The 22443-nt window shown below is 38.4% G+C and overlaps 1 protein-coding gene across 1 annotated transcript in view; it reads right to left on the bottom strand.

Annotated features, from left to right (window-relative positions):
• The window catches only part of Pros1 (protein S), a 75391-nt gene that overhangs the window by 14263 nt on the left and 38685 nt on the right, over positions 1-22443 (bottom strand). Inside the window, exons 4-10 of the mRNA XM_021184759.2 lie at positions 18371-18457; positions 16655-16777; positions 16419-16550; positions 13469-13594; positions 9422-9543; positions 7112-7227; positions 3669-3858 (exon numbers count right to left, since the gene is read on the bottom strand). Coding sequence (XP_021040418.1) covers positions 3669-3858; positions 7112-7227; positions 9422-9543; positions 13469-13594; positions 16419-16550; positions 16655-16777; positions 18371-18457 — 896 coding nt within the window. The remainder of the gene's footprint in view (positions 1-3668; positions 3859-7111; positions 7228-9421; positions 9544-13468; positions 13595-16418; positions 16551-16654; positions 16778-18370; positions 18458-22443) is intronic.

The raw sequence follows: 22443 nt of genomic DNA, 5'->3' as shown, positions 1-22443 counted from the left end.
GGTAGGGAAGTGGGGGTGCTATGGGGGACTTTTGGGATAGCATTGGAAATGTAATTGAGGAAAATATGTAATAAAAATATTAAAAATTAAAAAAAAAGAATAAAAAAAATCATAAGAAATCAGTAATGTCCAGCATTCTGAGTATCATACACAAATTGTTTTGTTTTTTTTTTCAAAATAGAAAACTAGTCCTTAAAAAATCAAATGCTTGTTTTCATTCATTTTCCTGGCTGTCTAGGTTTCTCTCCTGTTTTCCCACATATATGGGAGATGTCTAGAAAGTCCCACAGACCTTGAATATGACAGTGGGGATGAAAATGCCCAACCGTAGGAATGGGGAACCTGAGGAGACGATTTCTAGTAGATAGACAGGACCCCCAGTGGAGGGATGGGAACAGCAACCCACCTTCAAATATTTTGACCCAGTATTGTTCCTGTCTAAAAGCAATGCAGGGAAAAATATGGAGAAGAGACTGAAGGCAAGGTCATCCAGTGACTGGCCTATCATGTGATCTACCCCATGGGCAGGCACAAAACACTGACACTGTTACTGATGCTATAATGTGCTTGCAGTCAGGAGCCTAGCATGGCTGTCTTCTGAGAGGCTCTACCCAGCAGCTGATAGAGACAGATGCAGATACTTAAAGCCAACCATTGGACTGAGGTCAGGGACCCCTATGGGAGAATCAGAGAAAGAATTGAAGGAACTAAAGGAAATGACAACCCCATAGGAAGAACAATGTATCAACTAACCGGAACCCCTGGGAGCTCTCAGAGACTAAACCACCAACCAAAAAGCATACATGGGCCCTGACAACCGTGGCCCCTGGGGCATATGTAGCAGAGGACTGTGTTATCTGGTCTCAGTGGGAGAGGATGTGCTTAATCCTGTAAAGACTTGATACCCCAGGGAAGGGGAGTGCCCAGTGGTTGGAGCGGGGGGGGGGGGGGGGGGGGGGGGGAGCACTGTCTCAGAGGAAAAAGGGACGGGAGATAAGGTGAAGAACTCTGAGAGAGAAGACGTAGAGGGGAGCAACATGAAAAATGTAAATAAATAAAATACTTTTTTAAAAAATCAAGTGCTTGATTTGTAAGAAGGTTGGAAGTGACAGTAAGCATGAATAGTCATGCCAGTCTATCTGAGGACGGTCACTGCGATTGCTTCACGTAAGAATACGGCACTCACGATGCAAAGGCTTACTAATCAATAACAGAAAGCGAAGCCTAGCAGGTAGACACAGTAAAATGTAAACGTGTCCTCATTCTCTTTGCCTTGTATTGATTTCTTGGGAATTAATTGCTAGCCACTTGAGTCCTGTAGCTGAAACATTCAGTTTTTGAAGTGTGCAAACCAATATTTTCAAGATGTAGCTTTGCATTTCCGTGTTTTTAAAAAAGAAGTTGGGCTATTATTCAAGACACATGCTTCTAATTCCTGGACCTGCACACGTGACCCCTGGGGGTAGAAATTTGCATGCAGAAGCTGGGTCCACTCTTAACTCAAGTTAGATGCTGCTTCTATCACGTTACTGAAATGAATAGCAAAGTAAAAACACAAACAGAATTTTAAATGAAGACATACAATAAAAAATGTCCCAGAAAGTGTCCACTGTCCCCCACTCCATGACAAGCACTCCAACCAAAGCCATAGTCTTCTTTGCTCTGGGGACCTACAATGCTCTCCCAACCTCCACCCTAATCTGCACTGACTAGTTTCCAAAAAGCCATCAGATTTTGATCAGAATCATTCTTTACAATCTAAATCACATTCTGTCACTATTCAAAACTATCATAAAATGCAAATCTTCACTGTGGTCCCCAGAGACCTTTGCCCAGGTGGTCATATTATAGACCTCAGTTTTGACTTTTTTTTTAAAACTCTTCTTCTCTTCCATTCCTGCAATTTGTCAGACATCCCGAACACATCCTCCCCGCTGAGACTGGGAATCTGCCTTTTACATTGCACAGAATCATTTTAGGATCTCACTCATTTTTTTCCTGGCTTGCTCTCTCCAGCCACTTCCCAGAGGTAACTTTCTCAGGTCAGCCCCGCCGATTTCACAAGCTTGCTAATTATGTGCACACTCAGTGTCACACCCTTGCCTCATCTTGCTTTCCTCCTTCTTCACAACATCAATAAGCACTTGACATACGTATCTATAGTGTGCTGCTCAGTGTTACAACGTAAGCTTTATGTGAACAATGACTGCTTCATACATCCTTCTAGGCTTACTGGGAAGACTACCTATTAGCAAATGTAGGGCTCAATAAATATCCATTGAATGAGTTACAATACCAGTGTGGGGAGCATACAAAATCACTGATCAAGCAACATTATTTCCTTACGTTCTCGCCATGATAATTGTTTAATCTCTACACCGCCTAAGTAGTAGTTCTTATGCTTCATAAAACAATTCAGGATTGTGTTGATTTTAAAATACATTCTGAAAATCTGAAATAGGTTAAAACTAAGGAAGCAAATGCCATGGGACAAGTGTTCAGTTTATAGACTGATTTAAATGAATGTTTTTCAGTTAAGGTGACACACAAACATGAGGGCCTGGGTTGGTTTCCCTAACACTGCTGGTTACCATGATGATCAGTAATCATTCCAGGGTAAGGAGGCAGGGACAGGCAGATGCCTGGGGCTTGATGACCAGTTAGTCTTGCCAGATCAGTGAGCTCCAAGTGAGAGATTCCCATCTCAAAAAATAAAGTACAAAGCAAGAGGAAGGCACCAGACCTCGGTTAAGCACATACACACAGGCTAATATTCATGCACATGAACACACACACAAACACAGGCACACACATGCACACATACTCACTCACTCACTCACTCACTCACTCACTCACTCACTCACTCACTCACATATTGTATAAGTCTTATCTAGGGTGATTTAAATTAAAGCATGAACATATCACTCAATACTAGTCTAACCGTGACCAAAAGTACTGAATATAAAACATGGAACTGAAGCTGCTTCCGGTCTTCTATAAGCGGACCACCAAGAGCCCCACACTGAAGGTGGAGACGCTTGAAAGAGCAGCAGAATGCTGAAAGAAGCTGTGGTTCTCCCTCACTTCTCCCCACAGTCAAAAGGGAGAGTGATCTTTTCTCCAAGAAAAGTCCCACTTTTAGTTAAACGGATTAAAAAGATTAACTCAATTATTAATAGAAAAGAAATTGATAATATTATATGGAAATGTTAAAGTCCTCTGGTTACTAAATCTCCCAAGTATAACGCTATTTGTTCAACCCTGGCTACTTAACTGTTTACATAGACATAAAACTGAATTAACCTTCTCACGCTACTACTATATGCACTTCTATAGTTTAAAAATTCTCATGACAACTAGGGGTGGTTTTCTTTGATTATATATGTCTTTATATTAACTATACCTACTAATGATTCCTGACCTAAAGGGGAGACCCCATAATTCACCCAAACAACAACTACTTAAAAAAAAAAGAGTAAAAATTTAAAAACAGAGCAATTCAAATATATAACATGGAATTTCTCAAATCACTACCAAGACTAATCATGTGTAGAATGCATTGGCTGACCCAACATATTTTGGTATGCTCCCACTTGACAATCAGATTATAATTTTACAAAAAAAAGTGCATCCAAATAAGGAGATTAATTTTTAAGTCCCAAACATACCATATTCCATATACCGTTGTTAATAACGTTGCCTCCAGTTGTGATTTGGGTCGAAAACTCATTCTTAAACTGAACTTCAATCTTCCCATCACGAAGTGCAATCAGGAGCCAATTTGAGTGATCGAGAGATTCTGCATACAGTATGATGCCCTCTGAATCGTATGTCCGAAAATCAAATTCAGCTGAAAACCTAAACAAAGAGACACACTTTTTGTGAGATTCAGAAGGGTCAATGGCTCCCCCAACACACACAGCTTGGACTGGCAAACAGTACTATATGAAAAGAGGAAAAAAAAATTCCCTGAGATTTAAAGAGTTTTCAAAAAAGCAGCATTAAATTGTTCACAGGTTGTTTCTGATTCCATATGTATTTCAAACCCTGGTTATTTTGTTTTCTTGAATGCTCAGTGAGTCAATACATTGCTAGTATTTTTTTTTTCATTCATGGTTTGTCTTTTGAAGGTATGTATTTTGTGTTGGATGCTAGAATTAATACAGGAATATTTATACACTCTACATGTATGTTTGTAGGTGTATGTATGTTTGCATGTGTATATATATATATGTGTGTGTATATATGTGCTTGTGTGTGACTTTACTGTATCCATGAATGACTAGTGAAAGATGTTACAATGACAATCTTGGTTTATCTAGCAAAAAAAAAAAAAAATCATATGCTCCCTATGATTTCACATATGCCAGAAAAGAATCACCCACAGCGCTCCATAAGATAGCTTTTTCTTCAGACACCCCAGAACAGAGCATCAGATCTCATTACAGATGGTTGTAAGCCATTATGTGGTAGCTGGGATTTGAACTCATGACCTTCAGAAGAGCAGTCGGCGCTCTTAACCACTGAGCCATCTCTCTAGCCCTTAGATTATTAAAAATATAAGTAACCTTTCCTGTAATCATTAAAAAGGAGCACCATGGTTCTGCCTTACCTCAGAGCAGTACTGTGAGCCTCAAGGGCTGACCAACCAACCAACCAACCAACCAACCAACATATAAAGTCATGACCACAGATTATCTTTATAGTTCCCTAACAGTTTACATAACACACCAAGTGTGTGAGAGAAATGATCAGAATGCTCTGTGCCTTTGTTCCTTCTTCAAAGCATGTTGCTGTGTTTCATGAGATTTCCAGACACAGAAAAGGCCACAAGTTTATGAGGAAGAACAGGGCAGGAATATATGGCGGTGTCAAACAAGAAGCTAGAAGAAGTAAGGGTTTAGCCACATTGAGGAAAATGGCTGCCAGGAAAATCTGGGACCCCACCTTTCAGGTGCACAAAAAGTTTCACAGGCAAGACAGGAAGGATTTGAAGGAGGAAAGGAAGGAAAATGAAGGCAGAAAGGAAGAAAAGAAAAGGAGAAAGGCTTTCCAAAGCTTTCCAAATGTTGTAATAGCATAAATCACTGAGGTAGGATGCCTAAGAATTAAGCTGAAAAAATACAGCCTAGCTAGTTGCTGGGGGACAGTGTACTCTAACAACGCTTGCTATTATCAAGACTCTGGGCATGTGTCCAGTACAGCTATTACAGGGAAGGACAATCTTAAGGATTCTGTGTGTTGACTGCCTGCCTGCCCTCAGAATGTGTTCCTGAGAATCAGCCTGAAGATCCCCAAGGCACTAGCTAGTAAAGATGGTTTTTAAAACAAAAACAAATAGGAAAAAGGAAAAAGAGTTGTATAACTATTTATTGTGTAAACTAAGTAAAATAATTTGTGTTAAAGACTCATTGTTCATAGCAAGTCAACAAAAAAAAATAGATATTCCATCATCACGTATCAATAGTCACAAAGGCAATATTTGTAATGAGGACAGACCATCCTCAAAGGAAACAAAGAAAAGAAGACAGAACAAATATCCCTGTAGCTTAAATTTCCAAGAAAATATCTGAAAGAGATAGAATGTGAACTGTGTTGGATGCATAACACTGTAACAAGAATGCACTGGCCTGTTTATATTTAAGAAGAAAAAAAAACTATTTCCTTTGGCATAGGACTTATGTCCTTCCTCACAATTGTCTGAGCATTTGGCTGATGTTGAAAATGAACGATCTTGCCAAAAATTAAATCTGTGTTTGGTCACGATCTTCCAGAAGTTGATCCTATTATGGAGATAATTTCCTTTTCTTTGAAAAATAAAGCTAAATGGTATTTCAAAGAGTCATGTTCTGCATATGTTCTTCCTGGAATACATCACTGCATCCTGACTCATTACTTTGGGGATCGATTTATTCTGTTTCAAAAGTATTGTACAGTTGAAAAAAGACAGAATTTGTCAACATTTGGCAGGGCAAGAGGAAGCAGTTGGTTATGGAAAACAGAGGTGAAGAGATTTGCTTAAAGCAAGTTTATAAATATTCATCAATCTGTGCCTTTAATATGTAATGTATAAAAGATATTACACTTCTGAAAGTGCAAAGTAAATAAATCAATGGCAAAACTAAGGAAAAATTGTTTTCCTAATTCTGATCCAATGTTAGATATCAAGTCAGAATGAGTTGTCATAAAGAAATAAATATTCTCAAAGTAAATACAGAAATATTTTAACACTTTTCTCCCTTACTTTCCTTGTTCTTATAGCAAAGTAGAATTTCCAATAATCTCAATCACTAAAAATAATATTTATTTGGAAATGTTTGTGGTGAAACCAAATATCCAGGAAAATGAAACACACCCACTTAACTGACTCTTAGAATAAATTTTAATGCTTATTCTTCTAAGACTTCTACACATTCAGTTAAACTGATTAGAGAGCAATCAATGTTTATTGAAACTTAAATATGCATGATTATATAATTAGTATACTTTGAAATTTAAGCTCTAAACTCGATATTAAATAATTTTCTCTTCTCTTTATAACAACAAAATTCTAATTTATTGCTTCTAGCTTGAACATGTATGCACTGAGAAGCTAGCATGTGCGTATTTGACAAGTTAGAATCATGACTAAGAAGCAGACACAAAAACTCTCTGGAATGTCAATCTAACTACAAGAACAAAAGTTGAGGCATTTGGATTGCCCAACTAAGTAACTGTTTCTTTAGTCTATGACTCAAGCCACCTTGTTAATGTTTCTTATTACTTTTGAATGGAACGATACTCCATCCATTCACTGACTTTTCACTTGTAATGTAGAAGAGATGAATGAACATTTCACAAGTGGGTTAGGCCCCCACTCTCAGCTTCTTAGTAAATATGAAACCACTGGAAAATGGAAAATGGGGGGGAGAAAGTAAGTTTGCATTGGCAGAGCCAGTCTCTGCAGATTTGAAAAGGTTCTAGTGTGAAAGCAACCCGTGCAAAGATCATTGAAATGGTAATATTCCTAAGTCATCACATTGAGGGCAGACCTACAGCTTTCCATCTTCTGCCTTTCTTTCATACTTGACTGTTTAACCTGTAGGAATTCCCACTGACATTGGTTCCTCACCTGGTGATATCTGGCAGTCGAAATTTCAGATATAAGACAACTCCTGCAAACTGCTCGGCCAAGTATAATAATTCATAGTTTTTGTCAAGGTCCAAGGAAAGGCACACTGGAATACCCTAGACAAAGCAAAAGGGATGGATTAATGTGTGCTGGTTGTCTTCTTTCTTTAGTTCTCAAAACAGCCTCTGAAATTCTTGCACAATACAATGTCTTTGCAAACAACAACTGTCTTCCATTTCCTTGTAAAGCTCCTGCAAAACACCTCCAAAAATACATGTATGTGGCTTTAGATTCTCTTTAGTATTTCTTTCACACGCCTCAGTGCTAAACACAAACCTTTTCATCACGTTCCAGCAAGTGTATCTTCAATAAACTGTACAATTGCTTGCATTAATTATATCTACAAATTATTCATTTGGTTATTAAAAAAAACTATTGTGAGGGAAAATGTGCTATCTCAAGAGAATACTGCCAACCCAGGAGGGAATAAAACTAAGTTAGCATCTCATTGTCTAAGAAATTTACATGAAAATGACTTGAAGTCATGTGATCTTTTATCAAGCATTTGTTTCTTAAAGCTCAACAGGAATATTAAAGTAGAAAATTACCAAGAGATGAGATTTTTTGGCTACAAAGAAGGGCTTTTACAACTAATTCTGCATAGTTATTAAACGAGGCCCTCCCCGGGGGAATTTATACCCATTCCAATGTGAATAGTGGTATGTTCTACAGGACATACGGAAATAATAAGAGATTAAGCTATAAAATAAATCCTACCACATGGCCTCTCGAGTCACCTCAGAATTACTACTTATATCCATGAACCTCCTGATCTTTCTCAATCTCTCTTCACATGGGTAGTGTGATCTTTTAAAATTTTCTTTCTGAGAATATAGTGACTCATCTTGGTTGTATGTATATGTGGTGTGTGTGTGTGTGTGTGTGTGTGTGTGTGTAGACATAAAGTTATATTTGGTTATAGCTGTACACACTGAAGTCATTATTTAGGTATTTTAAACAGTCCGCCTCATAATCATATATAATTTTACATTTACATGTTTTAAAATGCAAGAATAGGAAGAATCACTAGCATGTGTGCCTTATTATTTCTAAAAGAAATAAAAAGGAGGGGTGAGGGGGGTCAAATGTTGACTTATTTATTCAATAAGGGAAACATTAGAACTTCCTGCCAATTGATTTCTTGGGTCGATTATGCATTTAATGTGAGTGTTGAAAGGTTTGAGACACTCTGGTGAACACAATTGCTGTCTCTTAATTGTGATACATTTATTGTCATTAAATCTTCTTGTGACAAGTTTGTTTCCAGCAGGAAATTTGTGAACACTTATGAACACAGAGAAGCAATGGGCATGCTGGCTAGAATGTGATACAAAAAGATGCCATAAAATATTCTTACTAATTTCTATGTCATATTCTTTTAGTGGGACTAGGGGACACTGGAGATGGATGCTGTCTTTATAATCAGCCCCTTGTAAAACCAGAGTTGAACTGCCAGGCTTTAATTACTGGTCAGAGAAATGAGACCTGAGTCCTACCTATCTCTGGGACCAGGAGGAGACATGCCACACTGAGATGCAGGGAGGTCATTACAGGATAACTATCTAAAGTGTAAGTGGTAGGATTCCAGGACCCTAACACTTCATAATGGATAACTACCTGGCTTTCTGACGAAGATCAAAGGCATACCATTGCCCTCTCAAATGAGAGTCAATCAGATAGGCCTGTCAATCATGATGGCAGGAAAATGGCACTCAGGAAAGCTGTCTGTTCTAGAGATTTTATACATCTTTAAAAAGATACAGAAGAAGAGAAGGAGGAAGAGGAAGAAGACTAAACTACATAAGGACACAATGTAGAGTCTAGTAATTGTCACTTTCACCTTGTGAGAATGTTCGTCATTCTTATCCCTTGAAAGCCATCAGCTCTGCAATGTTTTCTCTGGCTACTTACCGCTCTTACCCTCTGTGAATATGTCTCCCTATTCTATAATGAACTCACCTATCTTCCACATTGTGTTCTATATTTCAACTGAATTCCTTCAACGAAGATCATTATGCCAAGGACCAGGGATCCTGGTAACACCTGGATTTCTCATTTCCAAAAACAGGGCAGAAGTTTGTTTGGGGTTGTTTTCTTCTCACTTCTCTGTTATCCCTGGCTGACCTGAAACTCAATCTGTAGACCAGGCTAACCTCAGAGATCCTCCTGCCTCTGTCTCCCAGGTGCTTGGATTAAAACGTGCACCACCGTCCCCAACTTGGTAAGAAGTTTCGGATTTAGAAGGTTTACCTCACAACTCTTCTGATCTTGGGCGAGTTTGAATCCTTTCTTCCCATCACAGTAACAAGAGTAGCCTCCAGGGAAATTGACACACAGTTGAGCACACATGTTCTCAGAGCATTCATCGACATCTGGGATGGAAAGAGAAGAACCCTTCATAGCTTCTAAATGTTCAATTCAATTGATATAGATGCAGTTCCTTAGAAAACAGAGTAGCCATGGCAGCATATCTAAACATTTGACCTAGAAATTTCTTAGAGCTCCAAATGCCAATTTTTATGAATACATTCCAAACTTTTTTTAATCATTTTCAATAATTAGTAATAGTGTAGTAATTATGCTAATTTTCTGATTTTCAACTTAGGGTTTTCACTGTCATTTGTGATTATAAGAATTTCATTAGAAATCATCTCCCGATTCTTTGTTTTTGAAATAAGGAATAATTGTAAAAGAGAAGAAATCAGGTGGATAAAGATGAGGATATGGAAGGAGAGAAAGTGAAGGGAAGGAAAGCTGACCTTAATAGACTGAAAGTTAGATCAGTGGATAAACTTACAATATCAAAAGCACAAGACTCTTTCTAATAATATAATAAGGCAACAATTAATACTGGCCATATTGGTTTTTATTCAAAAGAGATAAGGGATAGTTTATTTTCTAATCCAGTAGGAGTAATAATGTCCCAGGACATATGCTGATGTGAGCATAAATCCCAAGTTCCAACATGGAAGTAATTTTATGAAATTTTTACAGTAAGAGAACAAAGACACACACACACTAGTGAAAACATTAAGGTGATAAAGTAAGTAGATAGGCATCAGATGTTATATTTTATTTTGTTTTGTTTCATTAAGTTAATAAATTCCCAAGAGTGTTTATCTGTTAGTCACAGGATGTTTATTTAGTCTAACACAGAGGTGGCTACTTAGAGAACTCGCCCAAGGTAAATTGTAGGTAGACTCTGGAAGTGCAACAATGAGAAATCTTCATAAATTGCAGTTTTAACCATCTAACACCTTTCACAGTTGCAGCTTCTTTCTAATACTTCAGACCCACAGGGCTATCCACCATACATACCTAGACAGAATTCTCTACCCATTCATTTGCTATCAGGTCACCCTCATGACCTTTGCAATTGACCTCTGACTTTCAGGTTCAGTGTCCTTCTATATAACCGATCAATGCATGGGGACTCAGCAGCTCATTTCCTCGTCCCTGGTGATCATGCTCTCTAAGCCAGCCTTTCCCAAATTCATTTCTCTTCATTTCTGAGATGCTTTGACAAAGCCACCCCTTTCTCTCTCAGAAGTCCTTCATCTCACAACAAGCTAATATCTTTTGCTTTATGTTTTAGAGCAACTGTATTTCATGCTCTCATCAACTCAGATCATATCACGTATTAATGTGTTGATTTATTTAATCATGCATCATCAGTTGGTATTTCTAAGTGGAGAGAGTGTGGATATTTGACTCATCATTTTGTTTCCACTGTAGAGTATGACCATAAGTAGTGAATATTTGTCACGGTCACATTGGGTGATATTAAGAGCTTGTGGCCATAAATTTAATGACCTATATTAATGTTCTTTGTGCTTTTCAAACTTTACTGTGCTATTGCTCTCCATAATTTGAAATATTTTAACTGATCTGTCCCCACCTCTTCACTTTGCAATAACATGTCTAAGCTAAAAACTATTCCAGGGCTATAGAAAGTCGTTGAAATTACATTTGATATACCCTATTATAAATTTATGAAATTCTTATTAAGGTTATCATGTAATATATGCTCTTTTAAATACTTTAAGATACATTTCCAGAGTTAATCATACTTTAAATGCATTAAAATTATATGATGTAATATTAAAATAAGATATATACGTACTCATTTATAAAACATTTAGAAATCTGCCCTTTAGCAAATGAAACTACAATTTAGGTGATTAAAACACCTAATAATAAGGGTGAGAGTAGATAATAGAAGCTGGTCAGGCAGTTTAGCAGCAAAGTCTTTGATCCTTATCCTTGTCCAGAGGCTGGAAATCTTCGTGATCTTGTCATCCTTGGAGGCGCCACAAATGCCAACAGTGTTTGGGAGTTTTAGTCTCCAGTCTGATTTCCTGTTATCTCGCCTCTCCTTTTGCACAGCTGCCTAGAAGCTATATCTGAGGGTGTGACCAAAACTGTACCTCTGATACCTGAAATAGACATTGAGGCAGGTGACTGGACCAACCCTCCCATTCCTCACCAGTTTCTGCCAGAAGTCCTCCAGTAAGTCCCTAAAGGAGCAGCTCAGTGGTACCCCAATTCTGGGGTGGCTGCTACCCACAGAAGCTCTGCTCATTTGCATCCTCTTAAACACTACCTATGACTTCATCATAAGTTCCTTTCTAAAACTTAACTTCCCTGAGGTCCATTAGATTCATCTTTGCTAGGGCCAGGGTTAGGGTTATGGTTATGGTTATGGTTAGGGTTAGGGATAGGGTTAGGGTTAGGGTTAGGGTTAGGGTTAGGGTTAGGGTTAGGGTTAGGGATAGGGTTAGGGTTAGGGTTAGGGTTAGGGATAGGGTTAGGGTTAGGGTTAGGGTTAGGGTTAGGGTTAGGGTTAGGGCTAGGGCCAGGATTAGGGTTAGGGTTAGGGTTAGGGTTAGGGTTAGAGTTAGAGTTAGGGCTAATTAACAAGACAAGGACCTGACTTGTGGAGGTTCTGTGGCTGTAAACTAGCACCCTAAATCCTTCACTAAGCCCATCTGAATTTAGGAAGTCTCTGTTGTAATCAGGACCCTGCTTAGTTCAGCTTCAGTGAATCAGAACCCCTAAGTTTCCCACAGAGATTCCCACAAGGAATAGTGGAAAGCAGAAATGTAGGAGTGTGCATGCAGAGGGAAGGAAGTAAAATATCTATATTACAACAGCACTATAAACAATTAGAAGATAAACGCATACTATAAAATCACTATCCATTCATATAAATTCTAAGACAGAAAAGTTTAGTAGAATAACAGATTTTCTCTAGTAAGAAAACCATTAAGAGAGAGCTCATGTTGTCTGCTTCACAGTTTGTATTTGGGGTGATGAACATGTTTTGAAAACAGACAAGTGTCACATGGAGGCTGTAGAGGCGTGTCGATTGATCAGTGTCACTGAGTGCTCTGCTTTAAAATCATCACAAGCATACAGTGTGTTCTATTATTATTGAAGTGATTAGTTTCAGACATGATGTTAATCTGATTTGAAATTTTAAAACATTTAAAGGAATATATATATAAGATAATTCATAAACAATCTAAAGCAAATGCAGACATAATGCATTTAAGCTTCCCAAGGCATTCATGCTGATATCATGGCAACTTGACTCTAGCTGCATATGTATCAAAAGATGGCCTAGTTGTCTATCACTGGAAAGAGAGGCCCATTGGACAGGCAATGTACAGGGGAACGCCAGGACGAGAAAGTGGGAGTGGGTGGGTAGGGGAGTGGGGTGGGGAGGGTATGGGGGACTTTTGGGATACCATTGGAAATGTAAATGAGGAAAATACCTAATAAAAATATAAAAAAAAAATTCTCTGCAATGTTCTTAACTGCTGAGCCATCTCTCCAGCCCCAATTTTCTATTTTAAAATAACCTATACATGCACAGAAAAAAATGACTGAAAACAATATAGAATAAAATCTGAGGTGCTAAGAAGGTTCACGGTTTCAGTCCCACAAATAAAGCTTGTGTTATCTCTCCTTGTCTATATGGATTTTCCCTTTCAAATTAAAATTTTCTTTTAAAGTTGTCTACAGGCTATAAAAATGTGTTCTCTTTGCTTTTATAACAACGAAGCCTCTAGCTTTTTTTTTTAAATGAAGGTTCATGGATTAAATGGGATGAGTGATATTAAACCCCCAAAGACCATGAGTCTTACTTGGTACTTCTACTTGGTAAGAAAGCCTGTAACCACCAAATCAACCAAGCCGCATCAGGGGTTAGCAAAAGTATTGCTTTGTCCGCTATTAACTCAGGGTTCAAACCCACCATCTCTGCCACAGGCAGTGACAGCGTCATCGACATACCTTTACAAGATTTTGACGAGGGATCATATCGGTAGCCGTCGGGACATTCACATTCGAAGTCTCCTGGAATGTTCTTGCACACAGCTGTGCCACAGACACTTGGCTTTAGAACGCATTCATCCAAATCTATGAATAAGATCAATATGTTAACATTTTCTGATATCAAATAAATGCTTATTTGGTTTCTAAATCATATTTGATGTTTATATCAACAGTCTTGGGACAGCACAATAATAAATTTATCACCATGTTTTAGTTCCTTAAATATGACTTTTGCATGAATTCATGGGAAGTTTGCCTAATGTTCCTTTATAGGAATGGAACAAAAAGAATTTTTTATTTATTTATTTTTTTTACTGATTTCCTATCTACCAGGAAGAAGTATAAAAACACATGAAAGAAGAGACTCAATTATATTCTTAATATTCTATAAATATACTTCCAAATTTATATTTATGCTTCTAAATGATCTATATTTAAATTTTATGAAATTGGTTGTCAATGTAAATTCATTTGATGCCTCACTACAAATATTTAACAAATGTCAACTCATCTGTTTTATCTTTTTACCTGGATGTAGACAAATACCTAATTTTTTTAATCCACCTTGTCTACAGTAATCAATAATTAACATTTAAGGTGGACCAGAATAAAGTGTAAAAGAATTTCTAGAACCTCATTTATTCTGGAATCCTTTAGGAGCTTTTAATATTCTCGAAATTTCAGGTGCGTTTGTTGTATTAGACAGGATAGTGGGAAGCAAAAGACAGATTGCAAGAGGGCAGAAGGCAGCCATTCCAAACAAAGTCAAACAAGGGAGAGACAGCTCTACATAGTTGCAATTATTCCTCAGCTTTGTGTTCGCAGGGCAATGGGCACAGACAAAGTCGAACGAGAAGTGCATTTCCAGCTTTGAAAACTGGCATGTTTATCTGGGTATAGGAACAGATGAAAACATAGACATCACTCTATTCCAAATAACTCACTCCGAAATAATAAAATTAATCCCCGTAGTAAGGAAATGTTTCTACATCTTAAGTATGCCGATGCCAATGTTCTAAATGTGATGGACTTATACAAGAATTAGGTAAATATTACTAATTAGGGAAACCACCCAATACATATAATCTCTAATATTCCTTAAATCTTCACATGAATCCTCAGTTAATGAAAGAAAAGCTAAGGATCATAAAGCCTTTTAAAAGTCCACAGGTTTAGAAGAAAATAAAAACACAGTACTTAGACTACTCGGCTTTAGGCAGATTTGTAGGGAAATACATAGCGCATACGAATTAGGTGCAGCTCATTGATATGGTGACTCTGTATCCACATCTAACATCTGCCCGGGTTTTAGACATTCATATTTAGTTAATAACTGCCACCCCAATTTCATGTCTTTCCACAACACAGTCAAGGTCCTACTGTTATAGTTTTCTATGTATTTTTCTATAAATTTTGTGTTCTGCTGCATATCTCACATACATCACTATGTAAAGAAAGAGCTAATTGCCTAAGTTCTGATTTGCAGAAACATTCTATTGGTTGTTTGGCAGCACTGAGAAAGGCTCCCAAGACTTCCACATGCCAGGCATGCACTTCACCAATGAACTGTATTCCCAGCAAACAAACAAACAAACAAAACAAAAACTTATTTTTAATAATTTTACATGCATGTATTAACTCAATGTGAATATGAAAAAAATCACAAAATTTGAATAAGGATATTATTAAAGTAGGAATATTAAAGGATATTCAAGTAGGAATGGGTACTATCTGTATAATGTACTAGTATTCTGAGTTACAATGGCTTTTTGTAACTGCTTTTCTAATGATGCCCCTACTCTAACTGCCAAACTAAAATCTTTAAATAGTCAGGCAAGAGAGTTGTACAGTCCCGAATTAGATAATGGCTTGGAAGAGACTGTTAGTAAATGCATTTCATTCCAGCTTCATTCCACGGCACTTTAAATTACACTGTCGTGAACTATACAATACTGAATACTACCAAGTCAATGGAAAGTGCCTTAAATATGAATTCCGAGGGCGGGGATTTTCTAAGACAAAAATAAAGGCTTATACAACAAAACTTCATACTTAATCTACTGAATTTTTAACCTCTTAACTAAACAAAGGAGGAAGAAAGAAATCTTTTTAAGCGTTTCTGCATCATAGAAAGATTTCACAGCTGGATCAGAATTCTGGCTTGAGCTATACAGTCACCTAGGATAATTATTTGTAGGTGTCTTATAGTAATCCAAGTAGTCCAATGACACAGCATATGAAAGGAGAAAAAAGGAAAACTTTGGGAGATGAAGATTCATAGAGAAAGCCAAAAGCAATATACTAGCCACATATAAAAAGCTAGCCTGACAGATTATTTACATCCAAAGAAAAAAGAGTGAAGAGCAATGGTGGAAGAGTTAGGTGTAAAGAGAATGAAAACCAGATTCTCCATCTTTCTCATAACCATGGCTGGAAATGCAGTGCAAAATAATGGATTTATTTTGGAAATCAGAAAGATATTTCTGAAAAGCAAAGATAAGATATAATAGTGAGGTTATTAAGAGCTGCAGATTTCTTTGTGTAGCTGCTGTTCCTCTTACAGAACCACAGGAGTATAGTAGCCGATTCTGAATACAGAACAATGGCCTTGCAAAGTTGGTAGCACCGGAGCCTCTCTTCTTATGACGTGCTTAAATTACCTTTATATGTAACTAAATGAATTCTTGAAATATGTTCTCGGGCGTATGCACACACAAGAAGAACATGAAATAGTCTTGACATTGGTATCATAAACTAAGAATTGCACAGCATCACAAGGTTCTTCGTGGACATAGAGGCACATTTCCTGTAAGTACTTTCTGACCACTTTCCGCAGAACTTTCCCAGGGAAATTCCTCTACCAGCCTCACACAGTGAATACATTTGTATTCCGTTTCTGGGCTCTAACCTTTGCAGTCTTTTTTATTTGGGAGCATAGCAAAGCCACTTTTACAGGAGCAGTGGTAACTTCCAGGAGTGTTGTCACAAATTTGGCTGCAGCCTCCATTGACATTTGAGGGATCTTTACATTCATTTACATCTGCAATGAAAAAATAAATTATTTTTAATTAAATATCACATTCAGATGATTTGTCATGCAACCATCCCAGGAAAGCCAAAGGGCATGGATTTTTTTATACATACCATACTGACACCTGTCTCCTTGCCAGCCTGGCTTACAGAAGCAAGTAAAAGCAGCTTGGCCATCTTTGCAGCTCAGATACCCATCTTCATTGCATGGCATAGGGTCACATTGGTCTGAGATGGCTAAAGGAAACAGACCTCTTTTTAATTTTTACCTCGGGGAAGGAAAGCAAATAGAAGACTTGGAAACGTTACCATTGCATGCTTACAACCAACAGGGCTATGATGGATTCTTCCGCATTCTTTCAAACAGTGCTTGCTCATTAAAAATGGAATGTAGCCTGGATGTGCAGTTCAGTTGGTAGCGTTATTATCTAGCATGTGCTAATTACTAGATTTGACACCAACCACTGCATATACTTGATGGGGTGGGCTCATGCCTGTGGTCCCAGCACTCAGGAGGTGGAGAGAGAGAGAACACTAATTGAAGGTCATCTTTGGTTATACAGCCAGTTCAAGGCCAGACTGAGCTACATAAGACACGATCTCAAAAAGAAAGAAAGAAAGAGAGAGAGAGCTAGAGAGAGAGAAAGTAAGTGAGGGGGAGGGGAGGGGAAAGGAGGGGAGGGGAAAGGAGGGAGGGAAGGAGGGAGGGAAAAAAGGAGAGAGGAAGGAAGGAAGGAAGGAATGAAGGAACGAAGGAAGGAAGGAATTTAAGTATGGAAGAAATGAAAAAGTGAGACAAGGCTCTGACTGTCCTGAAACTTACTATGTAGAGCAGGCTGGTCTTGAACTCACAGAGATCTGCCTGCCTCTGCCTCCCAAGTGCTGGGATTACAGGTATGTACCAATGGGCCAGAAAAATATTTCACTTGATTTAAACCTTAAGACAATTCTATGAGGAAGACAGAGCAAGCAAACTATTCCCCGTGTAACAATAGAATTTCACAATTCCAACTTGAATCAAGATGAACTAAAAGGGAACTTCTTGCCTTAAATATGTAAAATTCTTATTAAAATACATAAAATAATAGTTTTCAAACACTGGAGAATGAGTTGCAGAAAAAGGAAAGAAAATGAGTCCAACTATCAAACGGTGGTCACTGTAGGCCCTGAACAAACTTCAGAGAATAAAGGATATTATCATACACACATTTTCATATTTTTATATCGTTAGTGCCCAAAAGTTTAAAGAATGTGCATAGCTCTCCTCTGACCTACCAGTGAACTATAACATGTGGTCATACTATGTGACTATACAATTCAGGACAAAATAAAGATGCTAGAAATAAAATTTCTGACAGCTGGTAACTTGAAGCCTACTATCACTGATCACCGCTCAGCTGAAATGTTTGGGGAAATTTTCATTTTAAATGTAACAGATGCATTTACAATGGAAAATTACGCTTCTTTTTTAAATATTTTTTTATTATGTATTTTCCTCAATTACATTTCCAATGCTATCCCAAAAGTCCCCCATACCCTCCCCCCCCCACTTCCCTACCCACCCATTCCCATTTTTTTGGCCCTGGCGTTCCCCTGTATTGGGGCATATAAAGTTTGTATGTCCAATGGGCCTCTCTTTCCAGTGATGGCTGACTAGGCCATCTTTTGATACACATGCAGCTAGAGTCAAGAGTGTGAAGTTCAAAATTGCATTACTGCTTGACAAAGCCCACTTCAGGAGCTCACTTATTGGCTTTCAAACATCGGTTTATATTAGCACAAGGGTTTTTACTCACAAGACTTCTACGATGTTTTCAAACATCAGCTTACCTTTGACACAGCTTCTGAGATCAGGATAAGCATTAGCTGACTGCCTCGCAGCATGGAATGAGCCAACACGGAATGCCCCCAGACAACCTGTGAGACAGAAGAGTTGCAATCACATCACAGCAGGCTTGATCTGAACTAACAGCAGAAATGATCCGAAAGCTAGGATATTACCATCCCTGTTGCTTCACAAGAGTTAGTACTAACAGACCACCCTAAAAGTTGCCACCTCTGCTTTTGTTCTGTCAAAGTTCAAGAGAACTCCTCAGTTAAACTGAAGATGCCATGAGCACCTACCCAGTAGCAAAGCAGCTGTAACATGATTCATTTTTAACAAGATGGAGAAGACAGTCTTTTTATGGTTAGAGTCCATGTTTTCTTCTCCCTTGAATAACAGTATTTTATCTAAAACACGCCTTGATGAATATTGAGTTGTAAATGTTGTATATAAATGGACTGACAGATGTGAACAAAATACAGCATTGGTAGTATGAGGAATAAATATGTTGTTTAAAGATATCTATTTAGTGTGTGTGCGCGCACGTGCTCATGCATGCATGCTCTTGTAATAAGACATCTGGAAAGGAGAGCACAACTTTTTAGGAGTCGGTTCTTTCCTCCTTGTTTTTGAGGCAAGAGATCTTGTTATTTCTGCTGCTGTGCTAACTCCTGAGTTTCTGCCAGTCCTATCTCTGCCTCCCATCTCCCTCTAGGAGAGCTGGGATTGCAGACATGACCCAGAATGTCTCCCTGGGATCTGGGCACTACACTCAGGTCATCAGTGAGTAGCATACAAGGTCTTTCTCCTAACCAGCTATCCCACCGACTCCATTGAGGAACCATACAGGTAAAAGCAGTGACCTGTGACCACACAGGTGAAAACGGTGACCTGTAGCCACACAGGACATGGACCTGGCATGTTTGTTGTTGATCCTCTCCTCTTGAGAGAAGGGATTACTGCTGTTTAGACTGAATCAAAAGAAGGGGAACTTTGGAGCTTGGCTTTTAAAGTTCAGGGTTTTTTGTTTTTTTTCTTCTCTTCTTGCATGATGGCCTTTGTGCTGCTACATATTTGTAGAGATAGTTATGAAAATACTCTAGTGCAGTTGAATAATTTACTTCCAGAATGTTCCTTCAACAACATCTGAAACATATTCCTTGTTAGTATTGTATTAATATAATCTGCTAAAACTAGGATAGGCAAAATCATTCTGCTGCTATGGTAAAAGACCCATCTAAAAATTTATCTCATTTGTATCATGGTTTATCATTGTGATTTGATTAAATCTTAAGATCTACTATGCTGGCTCTGTTTTCAGTAAAAACTAAGAATAAGCTCACTTAACATTTTAACTTTTTATTTTTATTTTATAAGTTTTGTTTAACATGTTCACCTTTTGATACTCTGAGAATCAACACCTTTTCATAGTTTGGCTTTAAAAGCCCTTTGAGGCAGCTCTAAGCCACAGCCTTACTAATATACAGTTATTTTCAGTCTTATTTTATATATATATATATATATATATATATATATATATATATATATATCTTTGAGAATTTCATGATGTGTCTTGAATACATTCTCCTCTCACTCACCCCAAACACAGATCCACCTCATCTTTCTGTCTCAGCAACATCATATCCTCTTTTTAAAATTAATTTTGTAAAAATCTTAAAAGAAAATATAATTATATCATTTCTCTTTTTCCCCCTCCTTCCTCCAATCCCTTCTATGTACCTCACCCCTTTCCATTGGCTCCCTCTCCACATTATGGCCTAAATATATAAATACAGCCTGCTCAGCCTATGTAATGTGGCTTAGATGTACATGATTTCAGGGATGACCACTTGGTATTGGGTAATCAACCATGGATTTCATCACTGTAGAGGACTATCTCTCCCCTTCTCCACATCTGTCAGCTGCCTTTGGTTCTTTGTCTATGGGTGGGGGCCTGAGAGATTGCCCTTTTCTGTGTTAGTATGTCTACTGATGTTGTATGTCTTCAGGTCTTCTGCACTCAGCCATTCTGCTGAGGTAACAGGTATGAAAATTCTCTAACTTCAATGTATTCAGCCCATATATGTCTTAGTGTAAGGCTAATCTCTCTATATATCTGTCTCTGTCTCTCTGTCTGTCTCTGTCTGTCTGTCTTTCTGTCTGTCTGTCTGTCTGTCTCTCTCTCTCTCTCTCTCTCTGATGCCATCATCTGTCCATAGCTCCCCAGCTACAGGTGGAAACTCATGGCCTCCTTCTCACTGGACACTAGAATTTTGAGAATATCAACTGGCTTGATCTTGTGCAGACATCCACAGCTTCTGTGAATGTGTACATTCATCAGTTCTGTCCTGTGCATGGGATACAGTTTTGCTCCAGTACTGCCCTGCCTCTGATTTTACCAATCTTCCCACTTCTCTTTGGGCGTGGGCCTGGATCCTCAGAGACGGGATGTGATTTAAAAACCTCCCACTTCTGGCTGGCTGAGACCTCCACTTATTCCCTGTACTCTGAGCAGTCGTGTTTCTGCATTCATCACCATCCACTGCACACAGAAACTTCTCTGCTTAGGTCTGAGAGCTGCCGGAAACTACAGGTAGAGAGCAATGAATTCAAAGAGATGAACTCAGAGGGCAGTTTGACACTATGTCACTTCATCGGAATGGCAGTACGCTCACTCCTAGGGAGGGTGAGCACTCCAACAATGGGCTCCTCACTGGATGCATGTGCACCGGGCACATGCTTCACCCTGGGGAACAAGCCCTCTGAGTCTTTGACAAAGACTTTCAGAACACACCCCGAAAGAACAGAGCAGGACGTAACAGAACTTTCAACTCTGAGAACTCCAGTACCAAACATTCTTTTATCAGGTCCCTCAGGCATCACAGAGACTGCCACCTTTGCATCCTCCTATCTGTACATCTAGTGGCAGCTATGTGGTTTCCAGCTTCAATCCTGCAGTTTGTGGTCTGCTTGAGTTTACTTCCTACACCTGAAACAGATCTTTCTCCGAGAGTTTTTGCTTTCTTGACATCATTTGTTGATTCACTCACTGTTTTACCTCCACAGAGTGCTTCTGAGGTCGGCTCAGACTATTGAACCTTCAGCTTCTACTCCCTGTCTGATAGCTAACCCAGTTCCAAAATTCATCAAGGTTTCTAAAGTAGCTTCCTTTGCAATTATTCAGCAGCCATTGAAATCGCTCAGCCTTTCCTTTGTGAGGTTAGAACAACCGCTGTGTGAATAAAGCCTTTGCCATCACCTGGAACACCCAATTCTAGCTTCCTGTCTCCCTCACGGTAACGTAAGTTAACCTTTCAGCCCCAAATAGATATTTCTGATATGAAGAACATCATTCTGTAGTAAACCCATCTGACCTTCCTTTAGTTCACAGGATAGAACTTCTGTTATTGGAAGGCCATTGGAATTTCTTAGCAGCAGTTTGGTTTTGACTTACGGCCAGTTCTTCACGCCAAAATGTTCAAGCAGTGGTTCTCAACCTTCCTAATGCTGAGACCCTTTAATACAGTTCCTCATGTTGTGCTGACTCTCAACCGTAAAATTGTTTTTATTACTACTTCAGAGCCATAATTTTGCTATTTACCAATCATAATGCAAATATCTATGTTTTCCAATCATCTTAGACAACCCCTGTGAAAGGACCATTCCACTTCCAAAGGGGTTGAGCCCCACAGGTTGAGAACTGCTGTGTTAAAGGACCACAGAATAGTCTCTATTCATTTTACTTCTGCTGTGCAGTCTTTGTAGAATAAATTTACAGATTGGCTCCCTAAGTTTCTGTCAGTGTTCAACTTCTATTTGTTGTTAGCTTTTATGTTTTCCTGGAGACATCCGGTTTTTGTACTATGCCTTGCAGAAAGCATAAATGTGTATTACTCTTTGAACAAGAGTGTGTAGCTGTAATTGTGTCAAGATCACGGAGGTGATTGTGGGAGTTGCTGTTGTTACTGGGCACATCTTCAAACATCTAGATATTGAAACTCTGGATGAAAAGGAATTCTTCCCTGAGATGTTACAGGATGTGCCTTAGATAAGCTTTATTTATTTTACTTATTTTTAT

Source organism: Mus caroli, chromosome 16, assembly GCF_900094665.2.
Source record: "Mus caroli chromosome 16, CAROLI_EIJ_v1.1, whole genome shotgun sequence".
NCBI lineage: Eukaryota > Metazoa > Chordata > Mammalia > Rodentia > Muridae > Mus > Mus caroli.
The sequence above is the reverse complement of the archived record's forward strand: the minus strand, read 5'-3'. Positions and strand labels throughout refer to the sequence as shown.